The sequence below is a fragment of the Chinchilla lanigera genome, unplaced genomic scaffold (assembly GCF_000276665.1).
Source record: "Chinchilla lanigera isolate Chin_1 unplaced genomic scaffold, ChiLan1.0 scaffold00003, whole genome shotgun sequence".
NCBI lineage: Eukaryota > Metazoa > Chordata > Mammalia > Rodentia > Chinchillidae > Chinchilla > Chinchilla lanigera.
In genome coordinates this window covers 34,998,121-35,012,051 of record NW_004955404.1, presented here as the reverse complement: position 1 = coordinate 35,012,051, position 13,931 = coordinate 34,998,121, and the positions used below count along the sequence as shown (strand labels likewise).

At 33.5% G+C, this 13,931-nt stretch overlaps 1 protein-coding gene across 1 annotated transcript in view; it reads right to left on the bottom strand.

The window, feature by feature from the left end:
* Window positions 1-13,931, bottom strand: part of Dach1 (dachshund family transcription factor 1) — a 378,258-nt gene that overhangs the window by 105,986 nt on the left and 258,341 nt on the right. Inside the window, exons 5-6 of the mRNA XM_013516960.1 lie at window positions 2,506-2,661; window positions 1,888-2,060 (exon numbers count right to left, since the gene is read on the bottom strand). Coding sequence (XP_013372414.1) covers window positions 1,888-2,060; window positions 2,506-2,661 — 329 coding nt within the window. The remainder of the gene's footprint in view (window positions 1-1,887; window positions 2,061-2,505; window positions 2,662-13,931) is intronic.

Genomic DNA, 13,931 nt, shown 5'->3' with positions numbered 1-13,931 from the left:
TATAAATAATAATTTTATATATATATATACATATAATAAATCAATTCTCTCAGTGTACCTGGGGATTTTGAACCAAGAGCATGGAAGTTATCATTTCATGTACAAATTATGTAGAGGTCACAACTCAGACACCCATTATGATTTGAAACTACTAAAATCCTATTTTGTGTTATAATTTTACTTTATCTCTTAAGATAAAGTTTATCTAAATTAGAAATTACAACAAAGTTTTGAATGTGAAAAGTATATAACATTATGAGACGATTCTTTATCATAGTTATTAGCAATTCTTAAAATGTGAATAATCACGTCTCATGATTACTACTTAATATTTGTTAAAATTTTGTTAAAGTACTCATTAACCACAGTGACAGGAACACTTAGGAGTTTTTTTTTTTTTTTTTCTTAGATGAAACCTCCTTCTGGTTAACTTCAATGAGTGAGGTAGATAAGAGTATTTAATTCTCAGGAATAACAATTAGTGAAAATTATCATAAATTGAATAACGCAATGATACCTTGAATAACAAATCATCTGGTAACAATGGAACCCTCTTAAAGTCATTTAGAATACAAATGAGTTCTAAAATCTTTCCTTATCAGTTGTTTGGCTGATAACAACGTGGCTCTCACTGGCATTCTCTCAGGTAGAGGTCTTTTAGTAGTATATCTTGGTCTTCTTCATTGTGTTTTGTTATTTTTTGTTAGTTTTTTTTCCTCTGGTAATTATACTTCAGAAAGTGATAGAAGATATGATAGAACATCTTTGTTTACAGAGCCGTTATTATAAAAGAAATTTCTTATATATATATATATATAAATTTGCATTCTATGTGAGTAATACCTGGAACTTTCATGCAAGACAAGTTACATTTACTAACCTGGGTTCAAGGGTATTATATTCAGGAAAAGAAGATAATGTTTATGCCAGATGAAGTATCTTTTACTCAGTTTAAAATCTGATAACTTATTTTTAACTGTCTTTTTTGTTATTTCTTACTTCTCAATCTGGCAATGGCAGTTAAAATCATTTAAATAAACATTATAAAATAAAATGAGCATTTTATATATATATATATAATATGTGTGTGTCAGAGTACACATGCACAATTAAATGTATACATATGAGAGAAAGAAGGAGAGAAAGGAGGGAAAATTATATATCTATACATACATATATAATATAAATAGGTTTATAGATATAGATACATATATGGAATTATATATATATACACACACACATACATATGGAAACACTGCACTCTGTCCATATATAAAAATGTACATATAGTCATATATGACATTTGTATAGCAATAATATTACTTTCCATTTATATTTCTAAATTTACAAAATCTCAGTCTTATTATTTCATATAGGTTTTATATCCACAACATATCACCCATTTTTCAGATGCTATACACAATCAGAAAGACTTGAATTATATGCCCACAGTGACACAACTCATAAGCTGCGGAATTTAACTATTATGACTGTCTGATGTTTCTTTTTTTTTTGGTTTTTCTCCGGTACCGGGAACGGAACTCACGACCTTGCGCTTGCCAGGCAGGCGCTTTGCCGCTGAGCTAAATCCCCAGCCCCTGTCTGATGTTTCATACCTAAAAGCTCCTAACACCATGCACAGAAATACACACATACACATATATGCACACATTACATGTAAGAACATACAGTTTTAGTTATATCATTGAATGTTCTATGTTACTTCTTCTGAGATAACTTGAAATAACCTTAGCCTGTCTAAATATTACCTCTGGGGCTATATAGTGTAGGTGATTTTTCTCATAATCTATTTATCATCACATTTTAGAACTGAGGTTTACTTATAAAATAAGAAAAATGGATTCTCACATTGAGAGAAACAATCACCTTAATAACAGATGTCTCAACTCTGGAGGGAGGAGTCTGAACTTGTGCTGCTGCCGCCATATTTGCAATGGTGCTGAGGTGGTTCATTTGGCTCATTGCCATGGTGACAGATGCTGGAGGTAGGCTGACAGGAATTAGAGGGTGGGGCATCATCATAAAAGGAAGTTCCAGTCCTATAAAAAATACACATAAAGCATCGTTACTCTGTTCCAAGTGAAACTGCAAAATATGGTATATATCACTTATTAAAATTATGGACATAAATCATTAAAAATTTAAACAACAAAAATATTTAAATAATGGCAGTCAAAAAATATTCTTCCTCTTTGTATGCAATAACACCCACTCACCACTTAGGGAAATTAAACCTACAGCTAACTGTTGCCATGGTTTATCGTACCCCCATTCTGCTTGTTTTTAAACCATATGATCAATTCTTCACTATATCATTCCTCTGATTAGTCTAAATTCTGGTTTAAAATACTAGCGTTTTAACTTATCATGATTAGTTGTCTCAATGTAGTACATCGATGTATTAGGTTCTATTTTACTGTCTGACAATAAAAAAAGAAAGTTTTGAAAACTATCATTTTTAGTGCTAAAAAAATGCCATCGTACCATTTGGCAGCAGGTGCCTGTGCCGGAGATGGTTGAGAGGATGACTAACTGGAAGGCTATGCGCTCCGGGCATGCGGGGGTGGGTAACAGTGGCCTGAGATCCCTGAGGTGGGGCAGAATGCAGTGTTTCCTTATCCCAAGAACCATCACTGCTCCCTGTGGGAATGAATATAAATTACTTGGATACAGTATTATCCCAAATCTTCCGATAACTAACTTGAAATGAGGTTTTAAAAAATATACCACACTTGGATATTGACAAACAGATTTCTAGGGAAATGAGATGAAGGAAGTAAATTTCCCTTAAGCTGCATTTTCTTTTGGTTTATTTCTTAGATAAGATCTCAAGTGTTTGACAAAGAATATTTCTGTAACATTTAACCGACTTGTGGAGTCCGACTGTGTTTGACTCCCCAGGGTAATGTTAGATGGGCTATGTTACATAATTAGAATATGGCTTCTTGGAACCGAAATATACTGATGGTTATAAAATGCAAAATTGTGCTTGTAACCCATTGTATGGTAGTCATCACGTAAAGGGTTTATTTAACTCTACCGCAAATGCTAAAAATGAAATCGTTACATGCCTATTTGGTCAGACACTGTACCAACACAAAAGATCATGTTATGAAATGTAATGTCAAAGCAAAATATGCAAAGTATATAAATAAATGCATGTATTTCCAAATTAAGAGAAACTAATTTATCATTATGACAAATAATAGTAGTCAAAATCATCCATTTGTGGGCTTGTGTTCTTTTTAATATTGGTGGCAATGTCTTGGAATTAACTAGATCCTGAAACACTTTAGTGGGATACTTCTCAGAAAATGTTTATAGATCATTTCAGTTTAGATATGTCCTCAAATTAAGTTAAATCAACATTAATTTAGTCTGCAGTAGAAGCTGTTGAATACAAAAACCATCCGTTTAAAAAGTTTTATAATATCCCTGTTAGCTTATATTTTCCTTTTTCCCTAAGAATTAGAAGAAAAATAAGGAGGAGGAGGAGGAGAAGGAAGAAACCATACTTTTACAGAATTGGCATGAAAATAGCAAAGTTGGTAAAACTCCAATTTAGTGCTTTAGTTCCACTAAAAGCCTCATTGCAAAATGCCTGTGACATAGATTTTAATGAAGAAAACTTAGGTACTGCCATGATTTTTTCCCATTTACTTCATGAAGACAGTTAAGCTTCAATATAAATTCAAACTCATTAGCTCAATACTGTCTGGATCTTAGAGTAAATTGTTCAGAAGTGGGTAATGAAAACTCCATTCGAATTCTTCAGCAATCAAACAAAGCAATTTTATTAAACAATGAAAAAATCAATTAAAGTGGATATCTTTATTATCTTTATTATTTTATAAGAAACCATGACAGCCTTTGGGTAAAAAAAGTTTATAGCTTCATACAGAAATGATTCACATAAAAGAAATTTCTGTAGTCTGCTCCTATACTAGGATAATAATTTACCAATTTATAAACTTAACTTTTCTACTCATAATTTTTTGTATACTACTACCAGCCAAATATCAAAAAACTACACATTTGTGAATTTTTCAAATGTATACTGTCTAAATAATATTATGATAGATGATTTTAGACATTTTACACTGACCTTATCAAAGTACATGCAAACATTTTTATTACATATGTCATCTATAAAATATGTGAAGTTTGATATGTAAATTTAAGATATAAAATATGATGCTGAAACTCTAATAATTCTGAACACTGTTGATAGAGAAAATGCTACTTATTTCATTTCTCTCCTGTATCAAGATTTCTGTCCTTTTGTATAGATAAATATCAATTGCCCACACATGAATTTTCCACAGCAAGTTTCTAAGAATGGATTAGATTGCTTACTATATTAAAAAGTTCCCAGACATCTCTACTAATCATCATTTGTTAAATACTCATGATGTTAGCTCATTTGGATAACATATAGAGCAAACAATTAAGAAACTAAGTCTGATGAAAAATATACAATATGTATCCAAGTCAGCTGTGTTTTTTGCATTATTTATAATATCTTTCTCCTTTATTAGCATGAATAACCAAGAAATGTAAATAGACCATTCAAAAAAAGACATGTCCATAACATTGTTAAATCTGTAATTTCAAGTACTTTGATTTAAGCATATATATATACATATATATGTATATATATCCTTTTAAGATTGTTTAGTATAATGACTGCATGACTGCAAAGCATAGCAGTAGATTGAATAAAGAAGAAACTTGCTAATATTGGTACAAGGACTTGGAAAAGAACAGATAAATAAAACCTCTTCAATTCTTGTAGCACCACAGATTCTTTGACTTTGCAGTAGAAAAAAGAGCTAAATCTGAGAAGGCCCTAATATCATCAAAGAATATAATCTGTAATAGAGTGTTAAAGCAGGTATATCAAACTGAACTGATGGTAAAAAATATAAAATGGTGGAGGGTTAAGGAAAGTAATCATGAGTTCTTGGAGAGATGTAATTCACCTGATAATTAGAACATATGATCATATTTTAACACTAGGAGGTGGGACTCTGAGACTCAGACCTAGCCCTAACACAGGGAGTAGAGAAACACTGGCCAGAGAATCATATGAGTGAGAGTAGATCTGAACTGTGAACAGCAGAGCACACAGATCATTGTAAGACAAACAAAATTATCCTCAGAGACCAACGAAGGTATCAAGATACAGTGTAACAGAAATTCAAGCATGTCGAGACTAGGTATTAGCAGTCTCCCCTTCCCAATATTAAAAAAATTATAGGTTCTTTATGAAGCAAACATGCTAATGTACTATCTTACTCTTCTTGGGGGCTGAGACTATTTTCCCTGGTTTGCCACCATTTTACATTTTCACCATATTTTATAAAATATAGCCTGTAATGAATCAGGTTTTAAACATAAAAACATATTCCTAAATTTTGAGACCCATCCCTGCTGTAATAGCAACCATATTTTTGACTAGCCAGAAATGATGGGTTACAAATATAAACTGTCTCCATTTTTCCTCTAATTACTGTCTTCAAATATTTTTTGTCAAGTTTCCCTTTTCTGTCCCTGAAGCTCTTGAACACATTTTGAGTATAATGAATCCAGTATAGTTAACACTCATCCCTGCTTTCCCATGCCATTAGTATCGGCCATTTCTGGAGCCATACAAATGTTTTTGTTCAGTTTTTCATCCAACTTGTATTCCTCCTCTTCTTCCTGAAACGCACTAACAACTGTTTGCCCAGTTGCTTCTTCCTTACATTTTCTCTGTATTCCAGCTTCCGTGGCAATGCCTAACGGGCCACTGCCATCTTCCGTGTAGCAAGTGCCAAAGTGCTAAGCATCATTTTGGGAGTAATGGCTGGTCCTTTAAGGAGGGCCTTAGAGTATAACCTCTGTGTGCACAAGTCCCTGACGGTGGAAATCTCCAGCTCAAGCTCTTTTAAGCTCTCTAATCTCCCACTGCTTCCCTAGACTAAGGCCCTTCTTCTGGTACAGGTAGATCCTCTTGGTCTGAGGATGTCTTCTTTCTCCACCCTGCTACTTCTCCCCAATTCCTTGGACCACTGCTTAAGTATGTACAGATAACAGATCAGCAGTTCACACCAAGTAAAAATCCAACGCTGAAATAAGAATAGGTATCTGCACTCCTTGAGTAAATCTGTTAGAGCTCTTTACCTGATCAATGAAGTACACTCAAAAAAGATTACCTACTCATTAGACACTGTCTCTTCACTGAAGTGCTCTCTTCAAATCTTCTCTCCCTGTGGTAGGACCCTCTGATAGACAGAAGAAGACATTCAGACATTCATGTTTAGCCAGGCATCGTGGCGCACGCCTATAATCCCAGCACTTGGGAGGCTGAGGCAGGAGGATCTTTAGGCGTTTGAGACCAGACTGGGCTATGAAGTAAGTACAAGGCCAGCCTGAACTGCATAGCTAGACCTTGTCTCAAAAAGACAAAAAAAAAAAAAAAAAAAAAAAAAAAAAAAAAAAAAGGCACTCATGTTCCTGGAGTATGGAGTGATATTTTAAGATAACAATGTTAGCTCAAATGCTGTTAATAAGCACCAATTATTTTGCAGTTTCTTTAATATAAGGAGTATCTGGTAGTTTTGTTCTTATCAGATAAATGAGAAATTCTGTTTACTATCCTATCACATAATCATATTTAAGAGAACCTGCAAGACACATGGCTACATGATACATGACATTTTAGTAATGATTTATAAATAAACTGTAATAAATGGAAAGAAATGTGAATGTTCAACATTTAACATGATCTTTCACAAATTAACTGAAACTTTAAATTATTGATTGAAACAAAATTTCAAAGAAAAAATTTCTGAAGGAAAGAATTAATGATTAAATTTGGAGATAATAATCATAATAAGAAGAAAGATGAAAAATTTTGCAACAACTTCGGATAATAAAGTAAATTTAAAATGTTTGGGAAAAGAAGATTGTCAGTGTTGCTTTAAAGGAAATGCAAAAAATATTTTTAATTTTGTGTATGTGAGTACCAGCAATTCTAATTCTACCTAAAACAATTACATTTATTATTTAATTCATTCTTATTCCTTACTAAGCCCAACAAGGCATAGATTCCAAAAGATACAGCTACACTATCTTTTTTAATGAACTGTGGATAGAATGAATGAAAAATAATCACATACACAATTAGAGTGGCCTGTAAAAAATTCCTTTTAAATCATCATGTATTAAGATAGTAAAAGTATATTTAAATATTACAATCCTTCATAGCTAGGTGACATGTAACTAGTTGTTGCAATTTTCCCACAAGCTGACCCTGATAGAGGAGGCAAATCTCCGAGGGACTAACGGTCACACCACTATTTAGTGAGTGACACTGATAGGTTGTGACAGGAACCTGACATTGTCAAGATCTGTTTACAATGCAGATGATGGCAAGAGCAGACACTCCATACCATTGGAGACCATTTAGAAGGTTGTCAGCCCCATCTTAGCAATTAAATCAGGTCTGCTAAGTAAAAGCAAATACTAGTTACAGGTGCTCCAGACGTTCAGCTGTTACTTCAGAAGAAGTTATCTTTTAGTGGAGTGGTTTCAATTAATAAAACTATTATAAAATGTCATCAATGATGCTAATATTTTGCATAAACATTAGAAAAAACTTTCACAAATCATAAAATACAGTTTTTACTTTGCTTTGTTGGCTAACTTCCTGAGCCCAACTGGACTGCTTTAGTATATTTTGCTGAAATCTGTAAAGTTTTAGATAGCTGTTGTCAAACTGCTTTATATTCAGTGTGAACAGAAGAAATGTTTTAAATTTATTTAACTCAATTATTTATATATATCCACACATATGTGTGTATATATATATACATATATATATACATATATCTTCTATATCTTCTTTTCTTTTCTTTTTTTCTTTTTTTTTGTGTGTGCTTAGGATATAACAAAAGGTTTAGCCCATGCTAAGTACAAGCTCTGCCACTGAACTATACCCCAGCTAAATTGGACAGTTTTTAATTGTGCCAGTAGTTATGTACAGTATTTTAGCAAAGAAAATACCTGTCCCCCTTTTTTTTTTCTTTTGAGGTACCAGGGATCAAGCTCACGACCTTGTGCTTGCCAGGCAGGCGCTTATGCCACTGAGCTATATCTCCAGCCCTATAGCTGCCTCTTAATTGGTATTGTAAAATATTGCTCACAGAGTAGACCATTTCTAAAACCTAAAATTTATATTTGCACACATACCGTGTTTGATTTGGAAGCACTGAGGATAAATATAACCACTTGGCTGTCATGTAGCCAGAATTACTTGGCTTAACTTGTAACAGCATTGTTTTTCTCTAAGAATAGTACTATGAATTCTATTTACTCCATTATCAAGAAATATAACATTTAGGGAAATATGTTACTTTCCAGAAATAATTGGATATATTTTCTTTGGCTATCTTTCATTAATTAAATCTTACTGTGTTATCTGAGCATCAGATATTGATTAATTAGGAATGTGAAATCTTTCTCTACAAAGGAACTTCTATTTTACCGATGATGTTTTCTTTTGAATGTAGAGCAGTTTTATTTTTCACACAATATGATAAGGCAAGTACTATTAGTGTTCTTGTACTCATCAGGATGCCACTAATCCTAAATTTCTTCACTTATGGAACATATTTCTATTACCTTGCACACTACCTGATGTTGTCGAAAGTAATGGTAACTTAACACACTACACAAAGTCACATATGAAATAATGGAAACTAGAACTACTTATTTTTAAATTTTTTTTGAACATTCTTTATCAAAGCTAATGACCATTGAACTAAAAAGCATAGAAAACAAATTGTAAAATCAGGCCAATATTCAAGTTACTTATGCCAGATAAAATGTATTAAACAGGTACTTAATGAATAGGCAGACATTACTAAAAACCAATTAGTGCTGTATCCTAAGACTCTTTGGAGAATTATGGAAAAGAACAGCATTAGGAAACAAAATAGAGAACAGTTTCAACTTTAACTAGTTTGAATTTATAAAAACTATTAGAATAAATTGCCTTATACAGAATACAATACTTATAGCCTTTCCATTATTTCATACCAAATTTCAGAAACTTTTGATGCAACTTAAAAGAAGAAATGCCATAATTATAAAGATAAAAGGTCAACTATTACATATGCAGAAGAAAGAAATAATTATGTCAGAAACCACTTTACTTTTTGATTTTGTTGCTGTCATTGGACTCATTAGCACCGTGTTCTAAGTGTTAACCAGGTAAAATGGATCCCCAAAACAAAATAAAAGCAATAAATGCAGGCTCAGACTGGATTTAAAAATGCATAGGATTCAACACAGGAAAAGAAATAATTGCCACACTGACTTGCATTAACTAAATATTTAAGGGTCTCATTAATATAGCATATTAGCTAACTCAAAGCAAGATGCAAATGGTTTTTCAAGGAAGATGAGGCTGCAAACAGATTGGTTAATTTTCACCGCTCAAGTATACATCTACTGCCGACAACGGGAAAGGTAGAAATTATTACACCAGACATATATGGAAGATTTACAATCTAAAATATAACCATGCAGTTTTTTTACTAAAGATGCTTTATCCTTTCCCATTACCAATGTCAATTATTTCTAACTTTTACATTTAATCCGTAGATCATTCTTCATTAGGCAAAAAAATGAATTAAAAACATTCTACCTAAGGAGTTTGTAATTTTCCCACAGACTTAGAGAAAATTTCAAGTTATACTTTCTATGCTGTTAGTAATAAATGTAAACTTGTACAAAGTTAATAATTTTATTTTTCTGGGTAAGTTTTGACAATGGCAAGTTAAAATCAGTTTTAATTTTCATTACTTTATACAATAGCTTTCGTTCTCAATTATTTATGCTGAAATTGAGACAGTTTCTTCCCACTGGAGGCAGCACTGGTATTACATTTTCCAAGAAGTATAAAACTCTCATAGATGGGATGGCCTGTTCATAGGAATTATCTTAATATTTCTCATATATATATAAATCTAAGTTGTTAAATTTTCCACTCTGTAGACCTGGTTATCTTCAAAGTATAATGTTATCTGCTAGTTGAAAAAGCCAAAATCATTCTTATCTCCTCCTTTCTTACTGTGTCTCACTAATGTCCAGTTCTTTTTCACATCTTATTGATTTCATCTACATAATTTATTTCTACTCTACTTCTGTCGCAACTATTGTAGTCCATGTCAAGGACCATCATTATTTTAAAGGACAATCTTCTACTGTTGCTACCCTCCTTGGAGGTCTTCTATAGTTTCTGACAGCTATTAACAAGGTTTAAAATCTTCACCTCTATGTGGTCAGGTGTTTATCTCTTTTGTTGTCTCTATGTAGCCCTAGCATTTACATGATAATACTCTCAGTCAGCTCTTGAGCTGAAAGCTACAAACCCAGACCTGTTCTTATATTCACTTGTGATAAAAATATGCATTCAGAACTAACTTATGGGCTTTATTACTAAACAGCTTATATGTTACTAAAACAGCAAAAAGCAACACAAATAGAAAATGTGTGTATATTATTTTTATCCTTTAACTGGAGTTAAAGATGTAGAAGATGAACAGGGCATATATTTGACATTTTGGAAATAAACTTGCTAGAACTTGGTAATCATTTGGATGCAAATAGAGATATAATGAGTTAACTGTGAAAAATGGCTTGGGCATGTAGATTAACAATTGGGTAGCGGGCATGGTGGTGCACTCCTGCAATTCCAGAACTCAGGAATCTGAGGCACAAGTATTGCTGCAAGTTCGAGGTCTGCCTGGGCTACATCATGAGTTCAAGTCAAGCCCAAGCTACATAGCAAGATCCTGTCTCAAAAACTGAATAAATATAAACAATTGATAGTATAGTGGGGCTTCCCTAATGAAGTAATGACGTTGAGGATGTTGATGATGATAAGTACATGTATCATGCACTTCCAAAGGGGCAGACATTGTGTTATATTTTTTATATACTATCTCAAAGAATCTTTGAAATCTTGAGGTATATCCACATTCATGTTAATGATATAAAGGTTAATTTGGCTTTTATCAGGATTTGAATTACAGATTTCTGAATTTAGCAGCCAGGCATCCATATGAAGATCAGGCTTTACAATAAATTAAAAATTTGTGATCAGTTGAATATAAGTTAAGTAGAAATTAGCAACCCCCTATTAGAAACATGTGGCTAAAATTTGGAGAAAAAGCAGATGCCTAGAAGGGAGATTTGGAAATTATTACTTGAGAGATTAAGGCAGGATGCTTTAAGAAGTTATGAAAATATAAGCCACAGAACAAGTCTCAAATAATATCAGCTGGATAGCTTTTTTTTTTTTTTTGGTTTTTTTTTTTTTCCCGGTACCGGGAACTGAACTCATGATCTTGCGCTTGCCAGGCAGGCACTTTGCCACTGAGCTAAATCCCCAGCCCCTTGAGTGGGATAGCTTTACTTTTTTAATCTGGAAGTGTTAGGCAACAATAAACAAATGTTGGTATCTGCCTTCTACGATTTAATATAAGTCAAATGAATTATTTGTAAAAAAAGGTTGTATTAATTCATTTAATATGTCTCAACTTCAAGTCAAAATATTTTTAATAAGATAATCAACATGAATACATGAATGTCTGACATATCTTGGGTCCTCAACTAATACTGAATGAATTAATGCATACTAGAATGTATTTAAGTATTTAACAATCCTAATGACACTTTAAGGTAGAGCCTAAACAGAGACAAAAACCAAATATACACAATTCAGCATATCTGGAAAAGCTGCCATTAGTTTAACTTGGAAGAGGATACTTGGTTTTAATATCCAATAATTATGAGGTCCCTTTTAGAACATCATGGAAAGTGGCAGTTTTAAATGGAAGGTTCTCCTCTACCTATAATAGAGGAGAACTCAGCACATTGAAGGGCCACTGAAATAATATTATATTATAGTGTAGATTACATGTAGACGGAAGACTTGTTGAAAGCTACTGTTTATATGAAACCAAACCAAGCCTGCTATGACTTCTGTTTTGTGAAGTGAAGACATTCTACTGAAGCACTTTTCATCAGTTTTTCATGGGCAGGCAAAGAAGGAGATTTTCAAGGTCAAAATGACCAATAAAATTCTGGTTACTGACAAGGAGAAAAACACTTAGGAAGATTAGGAGCAATATGGCTAATTCTATTTTTACCTGTATATATTCCAATTTGAAAATTAACTATAAGCTCTAGCTTTTCCTAAGGTAAATGACTTCAGTATTTTTTATAGATTGCTATTATAATGTGAATTAGAATAAGAAAAATGTTAATAAATGTTTTTCAATGAATCTTGATTTTTCTGACAGTATCAACACCCATAGGTTGGTATACAGCAAAATTTAAATGTTATTCTTTTTTTATTTTAAAAATCATCTAGAATAATTATTATGATCACAATGGGACAAGTGGAGAACATAAGTGTGCAACCTACCTAGGGTTACACAATGATTCATTGTTAAAGTTAAGTGCTAACTATAGGTTTTAAGCTCATAAAGGAAACAAACGACCCTTACTGTGAGCTGGGCATTGTGGCACATGCGTATACATCCCAGCACCCTGAGGCTAAGGCAGAAGATTACAAGTTCATGGCCAGCTGCATCACCCAGTGAGTTTGAGGCCAGCCTGGATTACATAGTGAGACCTTGACTCAGAAACACACACACACACACACACACACACACACACACACCACACACCACACACACCCTAAAACAAGACAAAGTAAAGCAAACCTACAGTGAAAACAATGCATTTAAGGTAGTATTTGGCTAACTCAGTCACACTTATACTTCTCCAGCAGTTTTTCCAAGTATTTATATTCAAAAGGCCTGGTGAAAATATCAACAATGAACAATGAAATGGTCATCTTTTCTAAAGTGGTCAAACTCAGAAAGAGGATGTTTTTTAAAGTGCAACTCAAAAAATAACCTCTATTCAAATTATATTTTCCAGTGTAGCAGTCATAAAGCTATTACATTCAAGTATTTTTAATATAAGGAGAAATCTGTTAACAATATTTATTTTCTAGCAGAGTTCTTAATTACTGAACTCTAAAAAGTCATTTGATCATATAATCACCCTCCTTGGTAAAAAGTGATTACGATCAGTTGGTTTTCCTTGTGATCACAAAATCCGGCTTCCATCATTTCAGTGTTTCATCAAATATTAAAATATTATACCTGGTTTATTTTTGCCTGCACAATCACACACACTTCTTCTCACTGTTACATCTGGGCCTACCAGGACTATCGGCATCTAACCGACCCTGGGCTAGCACAGGAGGGCACCTGGACGGACACATCTTATTAGTTTTATATAAAATGTTACTCAATTAAAATACCTTATAAATACATCTTTCTTTTAACTACACTAAACATTTTTTTTAATTCTTTCTGTCAGGGTCTCTTTAGATCATTTTGGCTAGCCATGTACTCCACTGTGTACCCCAAACTGGCCACGTGACCTCGTGGAAATTCTCCTGCCTCAGCAGCCTGGGTGTTAGGGTTACAAGTATGAGCCATCATGCCCAGAACCTCAGATTTTCAGAACAATAGAGGTAAAAGTCTCCTGAAGTTTAAACCATCTGTATGGAAATTGACTTCTAGTGAATTTTGAAATTTTGGGCTCCTTATGAAAAGCTGCTTTAGACAAAGAAATATTTGGAGCACATTTTGCATGTTAGTTTACATACATTTGAAGCACTTTAAAATTGTAATTTTGGGGGTCTTTGGACCGGCGGCTCACTCCCTGCCTCGTGGTTCCCCGGAAGGAGGGCTTCCGGCGCACAGGGAGCTGCGGGTGGGGAGCGCCAGCCTTCTGGGGGCTAGCTTCCTGCCTGCTGGCTCCCGGAGGGTGGGCCC